Source organism: Diabrotica undecimpunctata, chromosome 2, assembly GCF_040954645.1.
Source record: "Diabrotica undecimpunctata isolate CICGRU chromosome 2, icDiaUnde3, whole genome shotgun sequence".
In the NCBI taxonomy this organism is placed as follows: Eukaryota; Metazoa; Arthropoda; class Insecta; order Coleoptera; family Chrysomelidae; genus Diabrotica; species Diabrotica undecimpunctata.
In genome coordinates, this window is record NC_092804.1 from 129,188,872 (window position 1) to 129,215,817 (window position 26,946).

Genomic DNA, 26,946 nt, shown 5'->3' on the forward strand with positions numbered 1-26,946 from the left:
AGGGTGAAAACCAAATAAATATTACATCTGACGCAGTTTCTACTTTTTCTTTAAGTTGACTTGTATTAAAAATATTACACTTTAAAAAAATAGTATGCCGTTTTAGGTCAGCATCCCCTACAACCTATTAACAATAATAAACGCATATAACAAAAAACTTATAACAAATAACTGACCTAATATTTTATACTCTTGAGGTGGCGAGAACCTACGCAGGATTGTAAAGCCAGAATGATGAATATTTTATATAGAGAAATTAAAGAGATTCTTATTAAACACAATTATATTTAAAATACACAAACAGCATATCAAAAGGCCTTTTTATGCGTTAAAAACAAAATTAGAATGAAATTAAATAATAATAACCTCAATCATAAAAATAATGCGTCCGGGTAAGTTGATATGTAAAATGGCCAAAATATCGAAATTCGATTGGCGAAAATGATGTGCACTAATATTTTCGAATATAGCTGTCGCAAAAATTTACTATTAACAAATGAAAACAGAAGTCGTAATCAAGTTCATACAATATGTAAAACTGTTATTGCAAGAATCACTCTTTCAAAGATAATAAAGTAATATGAGTTTTATACGAGGGAAACGCAGTAAACCAAATTGACCATGTTCGTATATACGTTGGGATGTTGGGATACCTCAGAGATACAATTGGTGCAGAGAAGCCGATTGCACTTCAGATCTTATCAGAATTATATATCGTCAAAAACTTTCTAGAATATATTCTACAAAATATACACCTGTGGAAAAGTTTGATATAGAGAGAAAAGTCACACCCTTAGGTCTTACTTTTATCTCTTAGGTAAGACAAAGGTCGATTTAAAAAAAATGATACGGTCAAACAGAATTGTAGAAAATAAATGAGACTTTAAATACTCAGTAATAACAGACAATTCGGAAAAATCGGAAATACTGGAATATTGAACAAAAACTACGCTCAAAAATTCAGAGAAATAATAGCAATGGAAACTGAAGACAGGCGTTAAGGACATAAACAAATAAAAATTGGATATACATGAAGGGTAAATGAAATCAATAATAAAATACTTAGGCTTAGAAGTAAAGGAATGGCTATGGAAAGTGAAAAGAACAATTCATGGATATGGATATGCATACAAGAAGAATGTGTGCGTGTTTGGGATATTAACTGCGAAAACTATGGTTTCATTCGACCAACCATAATTAGAAGAGGAACCATGTATAAGACAAAAAAAAAGACACATTTTCAAAACTATAGAGCAATATGCCTCGATAAGTCTACTACAAAATGGATACAAAAATGTGAATATACACTATATAAGGATGAAATTAAATATATAACAAAAATATTCATCATTAAATTCAATAGAAAGTATATTTAAGTACCTTTTTCTATTTTAGCACCTAATCTAGTAGTAGTAGCTTCTTTAATACTATTAATATTCCTATAAGTTTTCATCTTGCTCCAACTACCGCTCAGGACGCTGCTGTTATCATTTTCAAGGTTACTGTCGGTGGTAGCTCTGGAAAGTAAATACTGCACTTCTTTATCGGCATCACTGTCACTTTGAACGTCTTCGTAAAGTTTCTTTAGAGCTTCTAATTCTTTAGGAATACTGTCTTGTTTCTCTGCAGTCTTAAAGTTGTTACCGTTATTGTTAATAGTGTTTAGTATTAAGGAGGTAGACTTGAAACTAGAGGGTTGAGATCTTTGATATTTTGTGTAGGAGAAAGGCTTTTCTACTACCGTTGGTGGAGATGGCGAGAGATCGATAGTGATTTTTGTTGTAGTAGTTGTATTGTTCCTGTCTTCTGTCGTTGACATTTTCGAACAAAGGGTGTGATTGAGCGCTGAATCTTCTTTGCCGATTCGGACCACTAGGCTTTTATTGAGAAGATGTTTGGAGTCTAGAAGGTTAATTTTAAGAGTGGTTTATTATTGATTAATTTTTAGTACATTTTTTAAGATGTAGGATTCTATTTATAGTAAATCAACGTAAGGTTGTAATTTAAAAATATTAGAATTTTGAGGAATGAGTTATTTTAAACATTTTTTCTATTGTATTATACAACGGACTACTTTGTAAGACTGACAGAGAGCATAAAATATATTTACAAAAAAAGAATTTTTTTATGTTTAATTTTATATAAACAAGAGTAAGTTCACTTAGCAGTTATGTTTCGACATAAGTTTCAGCTATTAAATTAAGCTGACATGGTCAAGAATAAAAATCTAATAGCCTTATTTGCTCTCTAAGTGAAAAGGGCTAGAGAAAGATAAAGAGAAGCACAATGAATGCTACAAAACAATAAATAAAACCAATAGCATGGTTTAGTGGAGGTGAATAAGAAATTTTAAAAATAATTCAACAGAAAAATAATGAAAACAAAATAAAATTAATAAAAAAATGTGGAAATCATTTAAATAACAAACAAATATACAAAAATTTGATACACTACAATAGCACTGAAATGATAAAATACCAAAAAAAAAATTAAAATATATGTGAGCGCGCGCGCAGAAAATTATTTTATGTCGCGTCTGCGCGTGCATGTGCGTGAACGTGAGCGTAGGCGTGTTCTCTTGTTTATCTATGTGGCAATGTACTGCACGTTTTTTACAATATTCGATCATTTGAATCAATAGTGTTTTATACATTTTGTAAAGAACAATTTTCATGTCGTATATACTGCAAAAAATGTTTGTTTAACTGAATTAAATATAACGTATTTGGTTGGCAGTAAGTAGCGTTACCAGGCTACCAGCATCGTTGCATATGATGTAGGTATATATTTACATGTTAAGCATTATTTGGCGCCACTCATATTTAAATTCAATTATACATATACGTGCCTGCCATTTGTAATATCTGATTAACATAGCGTGTGGGTGATCATCCTTGAACGTTTTTTCTACCAGTTTTTCCAGCGAATCTTTTTTTTTCCATAATATCGCCAAAATATTCCATGATTATAGACAGTTTTGCTTAGTCGTTTAGTGATGTTGAGTTCGGCGACGTTTTAGATGTTGGTACGTTTCTGAGTCCACTGTAATCTTCCTTTCATCGTCTATGACTCTAAAGCATAGGTGACACCGGGAAATATCAGTGTCTTGACAAGCATAATTTTTGTGTTTTTGGAAATTCCGTTATCTTTCGGAACTTTTGGAGTTTGGCAACGACATCTTTGTCCAGTACGGTTCTACTTCTTATTTCTTCCTCACAATTACGGTTGTTGGCCATTTTAATAATTACCATCATTTTACCTTTAATGTGTTAATTTATAAATTCTCTTCATTGTTTATTTCGCCTACTTTTGGTATTAAGTCGTCGATTTCTTTTTTCGTGTTACCTACAAGGTGGTATCATCTGCATAACGTAGATTCGATATTTTTTCCCTCTAATGCACATACCTCTATATCAATTATTCGTGATTTTACTCCTCTATGTATCCGGAAACATTTACTCGAGCTATATTTTACTTCATTTTGGCTTGTGCAGATATGTACAAATTGCCAATAAAGGACAGGCTGATGAGGTACACACATATCTGTCATTATGCTCCAAACTTATTTCCACTTCACTTGATTAAAGGCCTTTTGATAGTCGATAAAACATATGTACTTTACTTTGTTGAATTCTCTTTACTTTTCTATAATTTGTCGTATGTTGCAGTATGAGAGACACGAGATATTGTTTATTTTGTTATTGATATAAATTATTGTTTTGTATTTATAATTTATTTATAAATTATAATTGTATTGTTATTGATATAAATTGATAAATTGATACGAAGATGGATGTAACCCAATCGGTTGACCAAATTCCTGATTTTTAGAACTTGTTACATAAGATTTCCAGGAGGTCTGATATATGTGAGTCGGCTACTATCATTTCAGCTACAAACTTGTTTATTGCTGCAGATTTTTGTTTTCGTAGAGCTACTTCAACTTTAGTGAGTCAGATTTCAGGTTTCTGATTCTCTGTCGTAGATATCTGAGGGTGATGAAGGTTCTGACTGGCTGCTGAAAAGTGACTGGCAGTATTCTTTACATCTGTCGAGGATCTCTGTCTTCTCTGTTAATATCTGCCCTTGTTCATCTTCAATCGCAAGTGCCAATGGTTTAAAGTCTCAAGTAATTTGGTTAATTTCATGAACAGGTCTCTTCATTCGTATTTTGGTTCGTCTAGCTCTCATTTTCCTAGAATATTTGTAAGGTGGTCATGGGTTGTCTGGATGGAAACCACTTTGGTGTTTGGTCTTCAATTATAATATTGTCTGAACACTTGCTGGTCGGAGCATGCACCGGTATGATGTTGATTTTTATGTTTTAAGATAAGCTTAATAGATAAGATTCTCTTATTTAGTACATGATGTTTTTGTTACTTGTTGTAAAGTGGCCTCCACCTTTTATGTGAGTTTCGGGTAATCCTATTATTCCATATGGTGATATTTCACACTCGACTACCAGTAATTTTCCTCCCTGTAAGAAGCCTTGAACATTCCATGTTCCTATTATGATGAGGTTACGTATGTTATAGAAGCCGGTAGCATATTTTCTGGCCTGACTAAGAACCTCTGGTCGGCCGGTAAGCAATTTCACATACCCGAATGCTAGTCGGATTGCATAGCGCGTTTTCCGTTATTTTTACCATATCACAGATTTCATGGGACAATGGTAACACAGTGGCGCCCGCTTCCTTCTATGTTGTAGTAGGATAGGGTATGGGATCTAGTTTGAGGGGTAGATAAAACTAGGGTTGCAGTGTCCTCTGGTACCGCAAAGTGAGATGAACCCAAGGAACCGTAGGGCAGAGTTCGCTAATCCCTGTAGTGAGTTTGTCTTCCACCGGGTTTGTGATAAAGTAATTATCCGCTATTAGCATCGTCTAATGCTATATTCGTATAATTCAGGCAGTGAAATACCAAACGATTTTTTTTCGGACAGTAACCGAACAAGTATTTGTCAACTAGGACTAAATCATTATTTGAATGAAACGTATGCCAATTTTATTAAAACAAGACGACTAATGAGCATTTAGCTATAGTTAACGACTAACGACAAAAGAATCGTGACCAATTAAATAGCAGAGGCGCAGAACAAAAGCAGATGGAAAAGTCTAGAGGAGGCCTATGTTCAACAATGGACAACTCAGGGCTGACTGATGAATGATGATGAATTGTTAAATTCCATTCTGACGTCATTGTCGGTAAAAGTTGAATCTGCATTACCGGCCGAGCACCAACCTTAGCCAGGACCGGAACCATTTGTCAACTGTCAATTCTTCTTCTTATCAGCAATCGGTAGCTGTCATGTCAATTGTCAAACCTTATTTTGGTCGACTGTCAATTCTTCTTCTTTTCGTCTGTCATGTCAATTGTCAACTTTTTCTTTGCGTCGACTTGAGTAGAACAAAATCCTGTATTTAGGGGTAAATATGTGGAAAGATATAAAAACCGTATCTCGACAAACCCAAATATACCTTTAGGAAGCTGATGCAGTTTTCAGTACCACTTTACAAGTACGTGAATATGTCTAATCCTAAGTATTAAATTAAGAATGTATCGTGCAACTCTATGGCTTTTAAACCTTTATAATCGAATAATGTAAAAGACGACCAGTAAACGATATTACAAAATAAATAGTCTTCATACTGACTAAACGATTTTTTTTGCAAAAAAATTAACGCAAACATAACGCACTAAAAATTTCATCGAATACACAACGTTTCTGTTAAGTAACGATAAAGTTTTGGGTTTGCAGTGGCGCATCATATTCTTGGCGTTGGAAGTCCTGCTGAATTTTTCACCACTTCATATCTTTATACAGGGCGAAGTCAGATCTGTGATGCAAAGATTAATACATAGCCAGCAATAAGCCAGGCGCATAGTACTGACGATATATAGAACTAGTCGACAAGCTAAAATATATCGTAATGGGACAACCCATCGATGCAACAGCTATGGAGATATAGCTTTAACAATAAATTCAAAATTAATATTCCAGGCAGGAAACACTGGAAGGAAGGTGTAACCATACAAGCAGAAGCTACCTGGTACACTGACAGCTCAAAAATATTTGAGGGTGTAGGAGCCGGTATAATAGGGACAAGGAAAGGGATACATTTCCCAATAAGTCTATCTAAGGATATCACAAATTTTTAGGTGAAAATACCGGCAATCCATCACTGCGTGGAAAAAATATAAAGGTAGAAAAAAACGTATCGTTCAATTGCCATCTTCACAGATAGCCAGGTAGCGCTTAAGGCACTCGATTCTGTAAAGGTCAATTCTAAGCTAGTATGGAATTGCGAGGGCGTCCTAAATAAACTAGGGGATCGTAGCAAGGTTACGTTAGCCTGAGTACCAGGGCGGGAGGATCATAAGAGCAATGAAAAAGCAGATGCAAAGGCCAAACAAGACTTATTAATATCCTTCATTGGACCGGAACTCTTCTGCGGCATTCTTCTTCTTCAAGTACCATCTCCGCGGTTGAGGTCGGCAATCATCATAGCTATTCGGATTTTGAGACGGCTGCTCTGAAAAGTTCATTTGATGTACATCCGTACCACTCTCTTAGGTTGCGCAGTCATGACATTCTAAGCCTCCCTATGCTTCTCTTTCCTTGGATCTTTCCCTGCATAATCAGTTGGAGCAAGGTGTATTTTTCTCCACGTGTAATATGTCCGAGATATTCTGCGAATTTCTGCGGCATTGCAAAGACACTAATAAGAACAGCTACAAGAAAGTGGGTAGCACACAAATCTCTGGAATGATGGATAAATTCACCAGAACAAAGACAGGCGAAACAGTTTATTATAGAACATTCGCCAAAATTTACAGCAGACCTAATAAGCAAAGACAGGAAAACAGTGAAAAGTCATAGGAGGTTTGTTATCAGCACACTGCAAGCTGAGTGGGCAGTGAAAGCTAATGTGATTTTTTTTTCTGACGGATATTCTCAAGTTAAAGTTGATATTATGTAATCGAATGAACTATCTTACAAGTAAAGTCGTCCCAGGAACGCCACTCAACAATATTGGTAATATCATTTTAATGTCGTCTACTTTAAAATGTATAATGTATGCCTGAACTGTCAATCTAAATGAATCAGATAAAATTAAATTATTAGAAGAATTTTTCACCAAGTAATAAAAAAACAAAATTTGTTTAATTTACTAATGTTTGCATTTTGAGAACGATTTCCGAAGTGGAAATTGAAACGTCAATAAACTTACTTTAACCTTTACTTATGGCTTATTGCCATTTAAATAGTAATTACTAATGGGACTGTGGGATTGACAGAGGATGATTTATGCAAATTTTGTCATCTAGAGGAAGAAATAGCAGAGCATATTTTGTGTCAGTGTAGTTATTTACATTAGGCGAAGAAAAGTCAACGGCCAAGAGCTACATGGAAGGTTCAATCTCGAAGATATTAGACCTTTTAAAAAGGGTCAGGCTAGATAATGTAATCTAGGATTACATTCTGAGGACCACAATAAATCTAAAACTTTCACAGTGGAAGAGGCCAAATGCCACCTTATTAAATCTATCTATCTATCATATTCTTCTTCTTGCTCTCTACAAATAATTATGCTTGTTATTCGCAGATTGATGCCTGTGTGAAATATTGTCATCCTATCTTTTGCGCCGATAATTCTACCATTTGATTGTGATCTTTTGATTTTTTCCTTGCTATTTTGACCAGTGGTCATATAAGCACATACATGAGATTATTAAGAAATCGCAAAATAATGCTTTGTTGCGAAAATGATTTGATCGGATAGCAACCGAAATGAAGGAGCAAATGTGCAAATTTTGTTATTTTAAAACAATCGATAAATATTTTACTATGAACAATGAATTTATTAATTTATTTCCATTCTTTTTCAAGTGTTATCTTCATTAACTAGCGTTAGCGTATACTTTGGCAAAACTTTTCTGTTCCTTTGCTCTTCGTTTAAGTTCTTTGAAGTTAGGTTAGGTTAGGTCCGATATTTCTCACCCGGGAAAGCTTTTTTGTCCAATACCCCATCTTCTTGTTTTATCTAATTATTTCTTTAGTAGACCAGTAGAAGTCCGTTATATGAGGCAAAAGTATGCACGTGTTCAAAAATCTTATTCTCGTCGTTCCTTAGCCCATGATGGAACCGTCAAATACATCCATGTAGAAAATCAGTTTTTTTTGTGTTTTGTCCAACTGACAAATATTTATGTGAACTTTTTAAACATTTAAAATAAGTACTGTAAAAAATGGTATAGTACATTGCCATGTAAACCAAGCCTAACGGTTACCAGAATTTATTATTTTACAAAAAGTGGACTAAATAAAATAAAAGGTTTATGTCTACTTAATTATCGTATTCAAAAAATGCCTACATCTTAAAATAGTATTTACATTTATACAATAATATAATAAAACAAAATCTTATTTCTACAAAATTACACTTTTTACAATATATAAACCCAATCTTCCACATACACCTTAAAGACTAACTGATTATATAATCAAACTCAAAAAATTCTCAGGCAGTATCTTTAAATTCTACATTGGTTAAACTACTTAAGTCTACTAATACACAATGCTACTACATGCAAAAAATAGAATAAGGTACTAAAATATACGCAAAAAGTAATCCAATATTTACATACTAGCAATACTTACTTTAGGTAACATTCACAGCTTTGCTGTTAAACATACAATTAAATACTGTAAGTACTATAGTTGAACCACTGCGGCTCATAAAATAGAAATAAAAAAAGATATAAATCAAAAAGTAAAAATTCGAATATTCCTACTTGTTCGAAACCACAATTCAGATTCTTACTTGTATCTGTGCCTTCTATAATTTTCAAGGCAAGCAGACGATGAATGAACCGATATGGGGTATCTAAGATTGCATTCCACATTTTGAACCTTTCATGAACTGGCTTCTAATACTCAAAATACGGGTAAATAAAGATATAAAAAAGACAGTTAAGATTTCATTTTACGCATAGTGCCTCTACAATTCGCTTATACGTATTTCGTTCTTGCAGAGCTTATCAGGGCGACTGAGTGGGAAGCCCTACTCAGTCCTAAAAAAGATATATCTGCGGTTTTATTGCTGGATATCATTTATGACATGAGTTTTTTTGACAACCTTCTTTATAGGGATAAAAGGGGTCGGAAACCACGTTATTCGTCACATTATCTCATTAATCTCGAAAACTATTCATTTTAGGCAAAAATAAATATGTTCTTTATGAAAAAAAAAAAAAAAAAATGAAATACAATTAATCTTCTACGTAAGTGTCAATTTCCGTCTTGCGCAGGCTTAATTTTGGTAGGTGCTTATATTGTAGGAAATTTAATTTTATTTCATTTTTATAACTCAAATGCTTGCCTAAAATCAATAACTGTCGTAATAGATAAACAAGTTTTACAAGAAACGTGGTGACCTCTGACCTCTTTTTACTCCCATAAAGGAGGCTTCAGAAAAAAAATCTGTACAAAATTACCCTCTTATTACTGTCGTATTCATAGATAATCCAGCAGTAAAACCAAGGGTGTGGTTTATTGCTGGATTGCTTAGATTTTTTTTTCAAACCCTTAATGCTTGAACTACTATTAAATTTCAGTAAAAAGTTATTAAAACCAAAAGAAAATTTTAGGAATAAAATTATTTCTACACAGTTATTTACAGTATTAATCTCACGCTACAACTGGTATTCTGATGAAGGTATATTTGAATGTAAAACGTATGTAGTCATACCATGACTAAAACTTATGGTAGTGGTTTGGAATTATGATTTCTCGATGTTACGTTATCAACTGGAACAGCCATTATCAAATTACGACAACGGTCGTAAATGTCTTTAATTATTAAATGATTAGTGACCATACGACGCGTCAGAAAAAAAATTAGGGATTAAAAGCTTGAAATTAATGTACAATTTTTTTTGGTTTCAGGATATTAGGATTTTTCTTGGATGTCATATATAGAAACAAATATATGCGCATCAAATTTACAAAAACAATATGCAAAAGGCAAAACACGAATTTACAAAACCTGTATAAGACCTATTATGACCTATGCCACAGCAACGCATACAGAAAGAATTACTACTAAGCAACTACTAAGTACGACATAAACGAAAACTTTAAGATCAATAACTGACAAAACACTTGGAGATAGAGTGGATAGCAGCGATATCACCCTGTGTACAATCTAAGACGTTGTAAAATGGTCCAAGACAGAAAAACAGATTAGGAGATCATGTTTATAAAATGGGAGATAATAGACGTGCAAAGATTGCAAAGGAAAAGAAACTGGGCACCCGCAGACTACCCGGGAGACCCTCCAAATTCTGGTATGAAAGTTGGACATCGGAATCCGTGCTTAGGCTATATCTTTGAAAAAATAAGACCGTTACAACCTGCAACATATCTTAATACGGCCCTGACATATTTATTATTTATTAGTACAGAAAATGCCTCTGTACTTTATCGTAAATCTCTCAAATTTTAATTACCCTAGGCTTTTTCATACATAAGAAAAAATATTTACATAATATCTCTGTTACCTACCCATCACTACAAAACACATAATTTGAACCGACCCTTTCATGTATATAAAAATCAGACTTTTTCTATATATTATTTAGACAATAACTGACCCTCCAAACTCCAGGGTTCAGTTAATCTAGATTAAAATTCCTTTTATGGTGATGAAAAATAATTTCGAACAGTATACTTGTATTTTTTTCGTTCTATCTCATAAAAGATTTTGTTAATAGTTGGTCGTAAAATATTTTATTGTTTTTGAATTTACAAACTAAAAAGTCTTAAAAAAGATTGTAAAATTTTCCCTCGTTTTGAAAATCCCTATAAAATGCTGACTCTTTGCCAGTAACAATACATATCACGTCCATAGTCGAACAATTCATATCGCGCTCTACGCGCACTTAGAAATTTGGAACTCGTCTTATGTTGGAGGAAAGGGACATCCACAACAAAGACATTCTCTTAAAATAAGAAGAAGAAGAATTTAGTATCTGGCCACAATTAAACGTAACATCGCTACGCCTGTAAAAACAGACAAATAAATTTGTGTGCTAAAAGCACTAATTGTATTCATGATTCCAATGTATTCTCATATGTGTATGTACAGCGTTAACAGGCCTTTTAGGATCATTGCTGGATGGATAATTCCCATAGTTTTCTGTTCTTAATTATCAGCTTCCAATCTCTGATTCCCATCTCTCTGACATCTTCCATCATTACGTCTCTCCATTTCTTTCTTGGCCTTCCTCTCTTTTTTTGCCCTCAGGTACTCTCCAAGCAATATTCCTGACTAGTCTATTACCTTGCATTCTTTCTAGATGTCCGAGCCATTCTAGTCTACGTTTTTTCACCACTTTTGTTATTGTAGGGTTAGCATACAAATGGTACACTTCTGCATTAGTTCGTCTTCTCCATTCTCCCTCTATTACTTTTCCACCAAACATTCTGCGAAGTATCTTTCTTTCTCATGCTTCCAATCTGTTCTGTATGATTTTGTTCATAGTCCATGTCTCGGCAGCGTATAGCATTGTGGGTCTAATTATAGTTTTGTATAATCTTATTTTTGTATTACTTATCTTTGGCCTTAATTACTTTGCTCATGGCTCCAGCACACCTGTTGCTCTTGGTCAGTCTCAGGTTGATTTCAGTTTCTTCCTTACATGTCTGATCAATAAGAGTACCTAAGTACATATATTCATCCACCTTTTCGAGTTCTGCAACTACTCCATTCTCCACCTCCAATTTAAAGGATCCCCTGGTGTTTATTCCTTTTTTGCTCGAGATTTCCATGTACTTCGATTTACTAATATTAACTCTCAGTCCCATTTTAGAGCTTTTCCGAATCAGTATTTTTGCTATATTTGCCAGTTCTTTTCCATTTATTCCAATGAGAACCACATCATCAGCGTATGCTAAGCATTGGTGCTCCTTGTATAAAATAGTACCGGACCTATTTATCACACTAACCCTTACAATTTTTCTAGAACTATATTGAATAGGAATGCAGACAACGGGTCTCCTTGGCGAACACCTTTTTTTACTTCGAATTCTTCTGAGACTGTAGTATCGTTGCATTTCACAGCACAAATGATTTGTCTAATTGTCATTTTTACTAATCTTACTATTTTTTCTGGAACTTGGAATTCTTTTAGCGTTTCTATTAATTTGTTTATGTCTATTGGCAATCGATCAGGATTTGTTTTAGCAAAAAAATTTGATCGGTTGTTGATCTTCCTTTCCGAAATCCTCCCTGGTATTCTCCTAGATTCTTCTCTACATATATTTCTAATCTTTGTTAATTAGTATGGCGAGCACTATAAATACAATTAGTGCTAAAAGCACTAATTGTATTTATTCATGATTCCAATGTACTCTCATATAGCCATGCTAAAAGGAATTGTATAAGAAGGTTTTTATTCGCATTTTTACCAGTTAAAGTAACATAAAACAGCTTCTAGACCTGTTGTACAATTTGCCTTCTAATAATCGTTTTGTGTAGTTTGTGTATTAAATAAATGCCTTGTTATAATATAGTCTGATTTTTTCAATCACCTTAAAAAAAGTTGATTTAATTATGTAAAAAACTGTACACTCGCTTCGGAAATTCAACTGATGGTTATTATTGGGTTCGAACTACTACGTAGGTTCAATACAGTAATGCGTATACTAAAAACTACAAATATATATATATATATATATATATATATATATATATATATATACATATATATATATATATATATATATATATATATATATATATATATATATGATTTTGATACAAGCGCTATGTCTAATAAGTGGCTATCTACATAAGCCAAATTACAGAAAATTAGTAATTCATTTCCTAAGCATGCACTTACATCCAAAATAACATACTATTCCAAACTTACCTTTCCTCAAATTCTCTATGCGAGGCCTAATGGATGGCTTTTCTCTTTCGTACCCGTCGCTCTCGACCACCATCGCCTCTCCTTCCCTTAAACAAATCTTGGTAGAATACCCCTTAATTTCCATCCCTTTCACTTCTTTTGAAGGTTCGATTTTTTCAGGAGTGGGCCAAGAAGGTGCTCTACCATTAATACTGTTATTGATGTTAGTAATATTGAGCCCGTCGAAATATTTCGTCTCGCTGTCACTAGTGTAATCAGTTTTTCGAGTCGGTCGTAGGTTTTTCAGAAGTTTTTGAAATTCAGGTTCGTTTTCTTTTTCCTTAAAACATTTTTTTTAATTAATAATTGATACAGATTATTCACATTACTCGATATGCTTTTTAAATTCTTACAACTAAAAACATTTTACAACTTATTTGAATAATATTTTAACTAATGTACCCCAATTTATAAAATCAGAGAATACTTTAAAATTTTCAGAATTTCTGGTAAAATATAAATTTTGATTAACCTAGCAATTTAAGCACTATCTGCCAGTAAATACAATTTGTTTTTATGGTACTTTATGGTAAGTATAAAGCTTTGCTCTAATACTTTATACTTTGCTTATTAAGTCGACTTTACATTATGTAATTGTCATGCTAGGCAAGAGCTATGCAAGATAGATTATGCAACTGCGCATTCCCATGCGATATTTCCAAGCAATATCTGTGGTAGACGAAAAATTAGAACGTGTTCTATTTTTCATGCTATTTTAATGCAATTTATCGTCAAAATTCATGTTGCCAATATAACATTATTGTGTTAGTGTAAATGTTATTTCATAATTATTATATTATGAATATTTATCTAGATTTTTTGCGTTTGGCTTAGTTATGGAAAACATAGTTGTTTGCTATTTTTATGATTTTTTATTAAATACATAGACTGCTAATTGAAGGAAAAATATTTAGGATTTTAATTAAGCACAACTAAAAACTTACTTGATTAACAAAATTATAATTATGCACAGTCACAGTTGATTTCCAAATAGGAACTTCGGGTTTTTCTATGTGTCTTAATCTAACTCCCCATTTGCTGTCCTCATCAGACATATTCTCTCCAAACGGAACTGTCTCTCCAAGATGATAAGGCTTCGGCTTACTGGGTTTATTTTTTAATATCCCTTTTATTTCACTATCGGTTAATTCTTTTTTGTCTTCTTCAGATATTTCGGTGGTTATGGCGTTATTTGAGTTAACTGTCACAAGTCCGTAGTTCGTGGGGATTCGAGCTTGTAGGTTTTCATACATCGAATCTGTCGGCGAGTCTTCTGAGTTGGAAAAAACTGGCTTTTCGAATGAAGTATCTCCGAAATGTAGCAACTAAAAATAGAAGAAAATAAAGTTAAATGGTAAAATAATGCTACAATTAGAAAATGTAACTTTATCTAGGGATCCTTTCAACCACTGATGAAAATCAATTGAGAATATTTGAGAGCAAACTCTCAAAAAAAAATTAAAAAAGATATTTAGACCAAACTATTCTAGTGATGGTTTGTGAAGAATACAAATAAACTATGAACTATAGATATCGTTAGATTTGTCACAAGTCACAAAGACTAAACTGGATTGGCCACTTAGAAAGAATGACAGATCATCGAGCTGTAAAAGTAATCCAGAGATGGAAACCCTTCTTTAGCATGACGATCAGCAGTTTCGTTACCGACAAGGCCAATGTGTGACGGAAACCAGATAAGTGAGACTTGTTTCTCGAGCACGAAGAGATTGGTATATGTCGTGTACACCCTGAAAAAGTGGATGATCAGTAAATATTGATTTTATTGAGAATATGGAGGAAAGGATTATATTTGATTTCTTTATTCTTTGTAAGTTCGTTATATCTCCAAAAGGAGCTATTTCTTCAATTAAGATATCAAAAGTTAGAGACGAACATTTAGACTGAACAACATGGTTACCAGAGGTTAGAGGAGGTATTGGCTAAGATGTCTGTCTAGGATTTTTGGGGAATGACTGAGAATAACCATTAAATAATGATTGAAAGTGAAAGTGAGATGGACCCGCTGGAAACCCACTGATATCTTCACCTTCTTTACCGATTATATTTAGATAAACATGTTCCTCTGATAAAACTAAAGCAAATTCTTCATGTGATTTACCTAATTCATCATGGAATTTATTTGAATGGAACGGAAAAATGCCTGCAGCTTTAAAATTAGATATGGCTTTATACAGTACAGCCACGTTTAAATAACCTTAAATAAATATTTCAGCTAATTTATAGTGATTTATTTTTTCAAACTGATGAGCTCTAATGTATACATGACACTGTTTCTTATAGGCTTTTTTAAGGGGATCATAAAATGCGTAAGCTAAGGGCTTTAGCCTATGGGAGATATGGGGAGATATAGACACCAACAAAATGCCATTGTTTTTGCACAAATCATATGATGCTAATGATATATGGCTGGAATGATTGTCTAGAATCAAGAGTACCGGTTCTTCTTTGGATGGTTTTGCATGGCGTTGAAAACGTTTTAGCCACTCCGTAAATAACGCTTCGTATATCCAGCCATTATCTGAACATCTAAAGAAAGCACCTGCTGGGGTATTTCTTTGGAGTTCTTTAGTCATTATTTTCCTTTAAAAAATAAACATTGGTGGTATAAAAGACCCAGAAGTACTGAATGCACAAAGAATAGTAACCGTTTTACTTCTTTCCCAAGAAGTCACTAAACCTAGGTACTCGTGTTTGGCCTTTTTCTCTCAAAATCTTTACTGGATCTTGTACAATGTAGTCTCTTGTACAATGTATGTCTCATCAGTATTACAAATACGATCTTAAGTAAATTTCTAATTATTCATTAAATTTCAACGTTATTAAAAAATAATTTGGCTTCTTCCAAGTAATGGAAATAAAATACATTGGAATTATACTCTTCAGCTATAAAGACCTGGATAAAGAAGTGAGAGATCAAGTATAAAAAGCAAATAGACTGGCAGGATGCCTTAATAACACTCTATGACGAAACAGACACATTAACACTAAGATGAAGTCAAGAATTTATAAAGCCAGTGTAAGACCAATAATGACATATGCCTCAGAGACAAGACACAGCCACAATACAAAGGCTACTGGAAACGGCAGAGATGGGAGTACTGAGAAGAATTACAGGAAACACATTAGAAAAAAATGTAACGTACAGTATATAAATGAATGGACACAAAATAATAAAAAAAAGAATGGAATAACCACTTAAGCAGAATGGGGGAGACCCGTGTCGTCAAAATAGCAAAAGATTAGTCACCAGTCGACAGAAGAAGTATCGGACGACCGCGCAAAAATAGAGTGACAACCTTCCATAGAGGTATTAATCCGGCAATGGACAAGCAGAATTGCTTATGAAGAGGAAGAAGAAGAAAAAGAAGAAGTTGAATGCGTTAACCTGATTTGTGTATTTTGATTCATAAGTAATGCTAATCAATATCTGCCTGCCGTTTTTTCTGCATTAAAAACAGGTATTATATTATTTTTATCGACGTAGGTGAACACAGAAGTTCATCTGGCGATAAACCACAAACATTTTGGATAATTTTATAATGTACTCCATCCATTCTGCTGCCTGTTTTTCTGAAATCACAGGCTTGAGGCAATGCTGCTCTTTTTTTTGGATCTATTATTTTCATTCTATTCTATCTCGTAATGTCAACTTTGGTATACCAAAACTTTGACCAACTTCCATTATTTTTCGTTCAGATCGCACAGCTTCTTTTGCTGCTATTAGTTAACATTCTTCATAGCTGGATTTATTACTTCTTCTATGGTAAGTTCTGGTATATATTCTATGCTATATACTGGTAAAAACCCGTTGGAGGAGCGCTGTTAGCGATGTTAAGACCTATCCAGGAGAAGATTGTAATAGCGACCATCCATTTTTATCAGCTGAATTCCGCATGAAGTTAAGAAACAGTCCAAAAACAGGAAATACAACAACTAAATGGCATCTAAGATATAACGATCCGTACAAAAAAGCCGCAATGCAAAAGCTATGTGACCTCAAACAATCATTAAATCCAGAAGAGTCCTCAAATAGCATATGGACAAAAACAAAATCCATATTGCATAATGCTGCGAAAAACATTAAGAGTGATAGAGAAGAAAGAAGGAAACAATGGATAACAGACTCCACGTAGACTAAAATACAGGAGAGGAAGTGCTTAAAAGCCACAGGACTGAACAGTGAAAGTGATAAAGAGGCCTATAAAGCGCTGAACGGTCAAATAAAACGACTCTGCAAAAAGGACAAGAACACACACTTGAACAAAATCTGCATGGAAATAGAAGGGCATAAAACCAAAACTGAGACCAGAGACATGTTTAAAAAAATTAAGCAGATAACACGTTCCTTTACACCAAACTACCTTGCTATCAAAGATGATAACGGAACTCTACTCACTTCTAAAAAAGATATTTTACACAGATGGAAAGAATACTGTGGACGACTGATGATGGAGGAAAGCACAGACGCCCCATCACGACAAGAAGATGCCAGTTTTGTGACGGAACCTGACGTATTCAAAAGTGAAGTTGAAGCAGCAATTATGAGGCAAAAAAGTCAGAAAGCTGCCGGTCCAGATAACATACCTATTGAAATGATTTGGGCCCTAGATGACGTTGGAGTGGATATAATACATCAAATTTGTCCAAGAGTGTGGGAGACAGGTAAATGGCCTGAGGACTGGACACAATCACTATATATTCCCATACATAAAAAGGAAGCGAAATATTTATGTAGCAACTATCGCACAATTGCTCTAATTGCGCATTGCAGTAAGATATTCTTACACATAATTCTCGAGAGGATAAAGCCCTTTTTACTACCTAACATTGCGGAGGAACAAGCAGGTTTCGTCCCCGGACGTGGTACTAGAGAACAAATTTTAAACGTACGGCAGATTGTAGAAAAATCCAGAGAATTCAACATAACAACATATTTGTGCTTCATAGATTATAGTAAAGCTTTCGATTTGGTCAACTGGAGTAAAATATGGCAGGTTTTGTCTGAAATGGGAGTCCCCAATCATCTGATACTGCTAATTAAAAGCCTGTACAATAACAATTATGCCAGAGTTAGAATAAATGGGGAACTAACCGATAGTTTCAGGGTCACAAAGGGCGTGGGACAAGGCTGCATACTAAGCCCAATTCTATTTAACATCTATGGTGAATGGATAATGCAGAAAGCTACTGAGGACTAGAACGGTGGCATCACCATTGGCGGGAAGAAGATTTGCAACTTGAGATATGCAGATGATACTACTATCCTCGCTAGTTCTGAAGCTGAATTGATTCACCTGCTACAACGGATAGAAGACGTAAGCTTAACGATGGGCCTTAAAATAAACAGAGATAAAACGAGAATCATGATAATTGACAGAGCTAACAACAATCAAAATCATCTGGTCATGATAAACAATATCGCTGTTGTAGATAAATTTGTGTATCTGGGCTCATTAATAACGAACAAAGGAGGCTGCAATGAAGAAATAAAGCGGCGGTCAGCAATCGCAAAAAGCGCTATGGCAAAATTAACAAAAATTTGGAAAAGCCATGAAATAACTACCGATACAAAAATGAGACTAGTAAGAAGTCTAGTTTTTCCAGTTTTTACTTATGCATCGGAATGCTGGACCCTTACTGAGAAAGACAAAAATAACATAGATGTATTTAAGATGTACTGCTGGAGACGAATGCTGAGAATACCATGGGTGGCCCGAAGAACAAATGAATCCATACTGGACCAGCTAAACATAAAGAAAATACTAAGAACACAAATATCAGAACAAATAATATTTGGACATGTGCTTCGAAGAAATGGTCTTGAAAAACTTACCATCCAGGGAAAAGTAGAAGGCAAAAGAAATAGAGGTAGATCTCCCACACGATACACGGACCATATTGTTGCTACCATTGGCGCTCCATTGTCAGAATGTGCTAGAATGGCAGAAGATTGAAAAACGTGGAGGAACATTGGGAAATTTAGCTAATAGCTTCATGATATCACGATACCTGCCTCAGGTTAACGACTAAGAAGAAGAAGAAGTTCTTAGCATCTGAAATTTTAAATACTACTATACATTTTATATGGGATAAAACCTCGCTGCGTGAAATTAATAACCCCACTCCGATTGCGCGGAATTGCTCAAAACGCATTTCTGACATTCCAAATTAAATACTTGATGTTTAATAAAGATACACCAATATCTAAATTATCTAAAAACTATATATTTATATTTTAGAAAAAATACCGTACTACACTTATCTATAAAAGTACACCTCGCTCTTTGCAAGTTCATAGCATACGAAGACAACAGGAAGTATGGTTAGTAGAGATGAGCTTGCACAGTTTAATATAATACGTAACAGTTAACTAGTTGCTTTACTGCGCGGATTTACCCACTGTTCTGCAATATTTTCTGTTCTTCCATACTCTATGCTTAGCCATTTTATATTTTTCTTGTGATCTCATCTCTTTGATGTCAAGTTCATTGTAGGCCTTCGTTACAACTAATTTGTCTTTCTTTTGTAAGCCTTTATTGAATATACGTATCAGAAGAATAGAATCAATATCATTTTTCGAATACTATTATTTAACGAATAAATTTAAATTTGTACAATCAATTAGATTCATTTATTTTGAACTTTCTATTAAAGAAATATAAAAAAACTTACTGGCAATCCATTTTTGTTAAAATCCTCCATAGTAGGTCCTGAATTCCTACGCCGTCTCCTAAAATTCTGAGTAGGTGGTGGCTTTTCATCAGTAGCTACTATATTTACTTTTCCAGACTCAGCAGCGAAATGCACTTCTGTCTTGCAAAATTCAACTTTTTTCGTTTTCCGCATATTATTTTCGTCATCATCTGGCCTAACCTGGTCGTTCAACGCTAAACTAATACGTCGAAAGCTATTATTATTGTTATTTCTTGTTACATATTTGGATTCATCGACAGCAATAGAATGGCGTTTGATGTCCTTGAGCTGTTCTCTATCCGCATCGTTCCACGACAAATCCACTATATTGTTGTTTTTGGAAATTGGGATCGTTATTGTAGTAGATTTTAATTCAGTCGATGAGTTTGGCCAGTCGAAAAGGCTTTTCTTCCAGTTTTCGTTTTTGTTCGTTGGTGAAGAGTCTTCTTGGTTGAATGAACTGGCTATTCTCTTAACCTGTCAAGACAAATATTTCAGTATTAGATTATATTAGTTTCAGATTAAATAAGCAATTAAATTTTCAATTGACTATTAAACATATCAACAACAAATAAAGAGAGCACTCCTATATAAAAGATAATAGAGGTAATATAACAAATAAGGAATTATGTATAGTCAAAATAAACTCTGCATAAAAAACCTGATAGTCTAAGATCCGATATAAGAAAGACCTTAAGAGCGTAGGCGCAAAATTTCGGGCCAATGCTTTTTAAACGCAATCATTTTTTTCGAATCCTGAGAAAACTAACAAATATTTTTGAAAAATTTAAACGCAGAATGAAAGATTACATTATTACCGAGGGCTGAAAGTCCCTTAGAATAAACAAAAAGTTTTTTTGAATGAGATATTTGAAATTAAAAATCACACTAAATTTTCTCTTTTTTTTTCACCCCTGTAACTTATTAAAATAAACATTATAGAAGTTTTCAGGGAATTTTGGCCCTCAGTAATAATGTATTCTTTTATTCTGCGTTTAAATTTACTTGTTTTTTTAGGATACGAAAAAAAAATGAATGCATTTAAAAAGCATTGGCCCGAAATTTTGCGCCTACGCTCTTAAGCGATCTGTTTAATGAATAAAAATTATTTGATAGGTAATTTAGTATGTTAAAAATTATAAAAAACACGAGGTACCCGATAGAATTTTGTCCAGATTATAATTAATTAATAATTGAAAAAATGAAAAGATTTTATTCAGTACAAAAATTATTCTAAACCATGAATATAAATATTATATTTGTAAAACATTGATTCCAATTAGTGATTTTTATTCTACTTCTGATTCATCGGAACTAAAATTTTCATTATTACCTTCACTACCTTTGCCATCATCTACCCTCATTTCGTGAATTTCTTGCACTTTCAAAGGCGTTTGGTCCCCAATAAATCCTGTTAGTTTTAAATAATCATCTAAATGCCAACCACAGTTTTCAGGCTAGAGTTTTGTACATTTCGACTCAGTTGCATTAAGATACATGAAATTAACAAAAACAGTTTTTAAAATTTTTTGTTGTAAAGATTTCTACATGGAGGGAATAAAAGAGAACTGTTCCAATTATAGAGGTATTAGTGTGACGAGCTCTGTGGGCCGGTTGTACGGCAGAATATTAAAGAAGAGGGTTGAAAGACAGATACAAGATATTGAAGAACAAAGCGGCTTTCGTACCGGGAGATCCTGCCTTGATAATATATTTATCCTACGACAAATAATTGAAAAGCGTGTCGAAAGAAGTAGAGAGACCCATTTGGTATTTATAGACCTTGAGAAAGCATATGATAGTGTCCCGTTAAAGAAAATGTTTGAGGTTCTCGAAAGGTCCGGATTGGATTCGACGTATATCCGAGCGATATATAAATTGTTCGAAAATGCAGTTAGTTGTGTAAAAATTGGAACCAGAACCTCAAATGAATTTAAAGTCACTAAAGGCCTAAAGCAAGGATGCTGTTTGTCGCCGACACTCTTTAAAATATACGTCCAAGAAGCATTGAGGAATTGGAGAAATAAATGTAGATTTATGGGCATCGAAGTGGGACAAGAAACTGTGTATACATTGTTGTTTGCAGATGATCAGGTGGTGGTTGCAACCGATGAGGAAGATATAAATTATATGAATCGAAAATTATTTGAGGAATATGCCAAATGGGGGCTTACTGTAAACATAAGCAAAACAGAATATTTAAAAATTGGAGGAAATACCACAGATCTCAGCTTAAAAACGCAGTCATAAAAGGCTGCAACCAGTATAAATATCTAGGAAGCATCATATCAGCAGATGGCAGAGTTAAGATAGATGTACAAAACCGAATAACCCAAGGGAAAAAATGCATACGAATACTGAATTCATTACTGTGGTCTAATAAAATAAAGATGCATACCAAACTTCGCGTATACAGAGCAATTGTAGAACCAATTACCACATATGGTGCCGAATGTTGGACGATGACAAAGAATGAACGAGATAAAGTAGACGTTGTGGAAATGGATTATCTTAGAAGGTCATCTCGAGTATCGAGAATGGAAAGAATCAGGAATGAGGAAATACGAAACCGTACAGGAATTAGAGATACTCTTTCAGATAGAATACAAGGAAGGCAGTTACAATGGTATGGTCACGTGATGAGAATGGAGGACGAGCGGTAGCCAAAGAAAGCCTTAATATATGTTCCGCCAGAAAGAAGAAAAAGGGGAAGACCACCAAATTCCCGGAGAAGAGAAATTACAAAAACAATGCAATCTAGAGGCTTAGAAGAGAGAGATTGGAGAGATAGGAAAAGATGGAGGCTGAAATGCGGGAAGCGGCAATCGCCGTAGGACCCCCGTTATATGATGACGATGAAAGATTTCTAGCATGGTGTTATAGTATTGGAGTCAAAACTTTTAATTTTTTTTTAAATTCCTTGTCTTCTTTAGCAGCATAAGTTTTCAAAAAATGCGATTTCTTGCATCATTTACTCTGTAGCAGTTATTCACGGCATACATTTTCGCGGTCACGTTTTGAACAACATTCATTTTTTCATCAATGAATATGTCGGCTTCATCAGTTAATGTTGAAAAACGGTTTAATACCTTTAATTCTGAGATTTTTTTTTCATTTAAAATTAACGTGTCTTGACAGCTTATGATCATTGACACGGAAAATATTTTAAATGGTCTAATTTTACCTTTATTACAAAATTCTGCTGGGTAATCGCAACCTATATACGCATGAAAAGCAGGTAAACTTTGACAATTTTTAACCCAACTTCAGAGTCAAATCCATGCAGTTAATACAATCAAGGTGTTGGTTATGTAACTTTTTAGTTGCTGAACATGCTAGCCAAATTGCGGATTGTGAAATTTTGTGCATATTTCCCAGCATAATCACCAATACATCAGTATCCGAAGCTCTAATTAAAATTCTTGATCCAGGTGCAATTTTATAAGCGCGAAAAACAATCCGCGTATCCGCTTCTTCGTGGTAACATGTAAAATCAGCTTCTTCAGTTTTTTCAATGTAATTATTGTGAGCTTGATACAAGCAGCACTGATGATCAACGGTTAAAAATATTTTTTTATTTTGGATAATTTTTGTAAGCAAATTTTTACTATCCCAATAATCAGTTAAGAAGCGTACCAGTGCCTCTTTAAAACGATAGTTTTTAAGGCTTTGCAAAAAATCTTCAGGCCTAATTTGTTGAGGTCCTGACATTTTATATGGAATATTGAATTCCTTTCGAGCTTGACGTTCAAAATCTTTAATTGAGGGCAACAAAGAGCGGTCAAATATTAAATGGATATCTACAGCATTTGTAGAACAAATTTGTATTAGTATTGACTCTGCAATCTTTTCAAATGTTTGTGGCATAGAGTTACCAATGAGGTAAGTAATAAAAGCCATGTATTATTTCTACGTTAATAAATGTGGGTTCAACCATATCGATTTTAAAGTTTACGCAAATGTTTCTTTAGGAGTTTTCAACATTTCAGCAGTATATGGGCGACATTCAGCAGGAAATCAGCAACTTTTTAGATGCAGTTTTACCAGTCGGAATATTAAACAACTGTTGGTGATCAATTGTATCATCAAATGGATTCATTGTTTCTTTTATTCCCTTTAAGATACTATCCAAGTTTTTTGTGTTACTTTAAATTTTGCTTTTTTTCAAAGAGTGTGAATTATCATGATTATTAATTAATCCAATAATTTCTTTCGCAGTTAATAATATGTTTGTCCTTATGCTATGGCCGAGTACTCATAAGTCAACTATAAGTCTAAATAGAGTGTGTGACACAGTGTTTGACATTTCACAGCACAGGCATTTGCCATTTTCTGCCTGTCCAAATCTGTAAAGGTATGTCGTGAAGCAACCATGTCCTGTGAGCATCTACGTCAGGAAGTAACCCAAACACTTTCATCAGCGACTTTCTCCACTGCGCCACCCTTCTCATCTCATCCAATTCTTCTTCCCTCACCATTATGGACCTCTCCCTTTCTTCTTTTTTTTAAACATTCTGTTGCTATGTCTTCATTTCTTCTCTTGTATATTCTTCCTCTTTCCTTCACTAGCACGTGCATCAGAATACACCCGGTGATAACTCCCAACGTCTCGGCAGAGACTGTTCTGTATGCGCATGCCACCCTCAATTAATATACTCTTCCTATCGGCTCGGGTGACCTGCTTTTTGTATGCCTTTGTTAAAACTGCAGTATTCCAGACAGGAGCAGCGTAGAGGACGATCGATTCAACAACAGAATGAAAGGCCCTCCTTCTATCAGTTTTGGGCCTCCGATGTTGGGTATGATTCCCCAAACGCGGCAGATTTCACCGCAGCTCTTTGAGTCACCGCATTAACGTGCCCCCCCCACCTTTCCGTTTTGACTCAGAGTCATACCTCATGCATTTCTTTGGAACCACTCTCTTTCCTGCACATTCGAATGTTATCCCTTCGCTTTTCCTTGGCTCCTTGGAAACTATTGTCTCGGTCTTACCCGCAGCCAGTTCTAGCTTATGCATTTTCATCCACTCCTCGATTTGGTTGCATGTACGCTATACACCAAAGATAAGGTCCTTCCTGTCCCGCGCCACTACCAGAATAGCGAGGTCGTCTGCAAATGCAAGAGGGGTTACACCCTCACCGTATTGTTGTTGGCTGACAACCCCGTCATATCATAAGTTCCACAGCGTGGGTCCTAGGACCGACCACTGCGGCACTCCAGTCGTCAGGTCAACCACCACTCCTTTTTCTACCACAATTTTCCTCTCTGACAGATAGTCGAAGACCAAATTCATCAAGTACCTCGGACACCTTTTCTCTTGGAAAGTCTTCATTATCTCTTTCCATTTTAGTGTGTTAAAAGCATTCCGGACGTCAAACAACAGTAGGATTGCCCACCTCTGGTTAACCCCCACCCCGCGCAATTCCCGGAAGACTTCCATCATCGCATCCACAGTGCTCCTGTTCTTTCTGAAACTGTACTGTCTGGGTGACTGACTCTTCAATCACTGTGTCTATTCGCCCTCTTAGAAGCATCTATAATTTATTTGCCTACGAATATAGCCTCTATTGTTAACATATTTTGTCCTAAATACTTGATGCTCCTCACTGATTATATATTTTTTATCCACATACTAATCAATATCCATTTTAGCAGTTTAAATAACATAGGTAAAGATATTATTATCACATTGCCTCAAACCTGGGAGAAATTAATACACACACTTTATTTTTTGTTTTTAATTGCACATTGCACAACCAATTATATTGTGACAATAAAAGAAATACCATAGCATATAAAAAGTTTTCTCAAAGTCCAGTTTAACCTTTGCATTATATGTTGTAGATAGCTGCCAGTCCTCAATTACTTAAAGGTCATTAAAGATCTTCATACATCAAATCATACAAGTTCATGTATATACGAAGAGGTTAAATGTACAAGCGAACAAGAAAAACCAATTCGCAATGCATAACATTCATTAAACCCGGAGCAAAAAGCGATGGGTTCTCACATGGTTTTCTAAAATCAACATAGTTCTTTCGAGACTCATACAACATCGTTGCAAGTCAAACAAGTCTTGTGTAAGTCAATCAAATAATTATCTGCAAATGCAATTAAGGCTACTAATATTTCTGATATTATATCAGTGAAAGCTGAGATTATTCTAAAGACGAGTGAATGATACGAAGAGGTATTACAGAGTTAATTAAGTCTCTACTAAACATTTGGATGGAGGCAATGTAATTTTAATTATTTTATAATGTAATAAATATTTAAAAATACGTGTTTTGTTGTATTGAGTTTTAATTAAATATTGGACAACTGACAAGAAAGTGATAGAAACTACGAACTCAAAAATAGTACATTTAATATTTTTTAGCAATAAATAAAAGAAAGGGATTTAAATCGTTAGAATACGACCAAAATATTAATTAATACTAAATTGATTAATATAATAAAGATAATACAGTAGTAGTAACACGTCAAAGAAAATTATAAGGAAAACACCTGAATATGAATGCGCAGCTGCCAAAAATTTGTAAAAACAAAAAAGCAAAAACATACCTGTCCAAGTTGATGTTTACTGTTGTTATCATATTCGTTATACTTCTGTTCAAAATCGTTTTGTTCATCTGAACTATATTCATTTTCTTTAAAACCGTTTTTCTTAACTGGAACAACAATTTCTGTAGATCTACAAATCCCACTATCCGTGGAACTCTCTACAAAATTTTTGTTCTTCAATGAAATTGAGCTTTGTGAGTCGTTGTGATTGTGGACTTTTTCAAATCCGTACGATTTTCTTCGATTGTACCAGTCTTCGTTTTTGTTAGTAGGTATTAGTTTTACTCGGGACTCCAGACTGCCAGTACCTATTCCGGGCTTTTTGTTAAGTAAGGCTTCCATCCCGTATACGTACGAACGCACTCGTGAGTTTTCGACTAAAGGCATTTCGTTTTCTTTGATGTGAGATGTTTCTTCTGTTACTATACCGTCATCAGGATCATCGTCTTTACCATTAACCTAAAATTAACAAACAATTATTGCATTCACTGTAATTCTCTAAATTTTTAATAGCAATATCATATATACTGATATTATAACTATATAATAGTGATACTCAGGTGTCAAATTATAGAAAATCTTTGAATAATGAAAAATATGGTGCAAATATAACCATTCGAAAAGAGCAAAGTTGTGATAGACCGCAGTTGGAGTACATTAACATTCAGCATTAGGATTACATAGGATAAAGTC

At 34.3% G+C, this 26,946-nt stretch overlaps 1 protein-coding gene across 6 annotated transcripts in view; it reads right to left on the reverse strand.

Moving 5' to 3' along the window:
* Window positions 1–26,946, reverse strand: part of LOC140434866 (uncharacterized) — a 541,244-nt gene that overhangs the window by 28,436 nt on the left and 485,862 nt on the right. For 5 of the 6 annotated variants that reach the window (XM_072523453.1, XM_072523449.1, XM_072523451.1 and 2 more), the window contains exons 5-9: window positions 26,254–26,712; window positions 19,669–20,166; window positions 13,920–14,300; window positions 12,937–13,255; window positions 1,381–1,902 (exon numbers count right to left, since the gene is read on the reverse strand). In XM_072523453.1, coding sequence (XP_072379554.1) covers window positions 1,381–1,902; window positions 12,937–13,255; window positions 13,920–14,300; window positions 19,669–20,166; window positions 26,254–26,712 — 2,179 coding nt within the window. The remainder of the gene's footprint in view (window positions 1–1,380; window positions 1,903–12,936; window positions 13,256–13,919; window positions 14,301–19,668; window positions 20,167–26,253; window positions 26,713–26,946) is intronic. The other variant, XM_072523454.1, reaches the window with a different exon arrangement.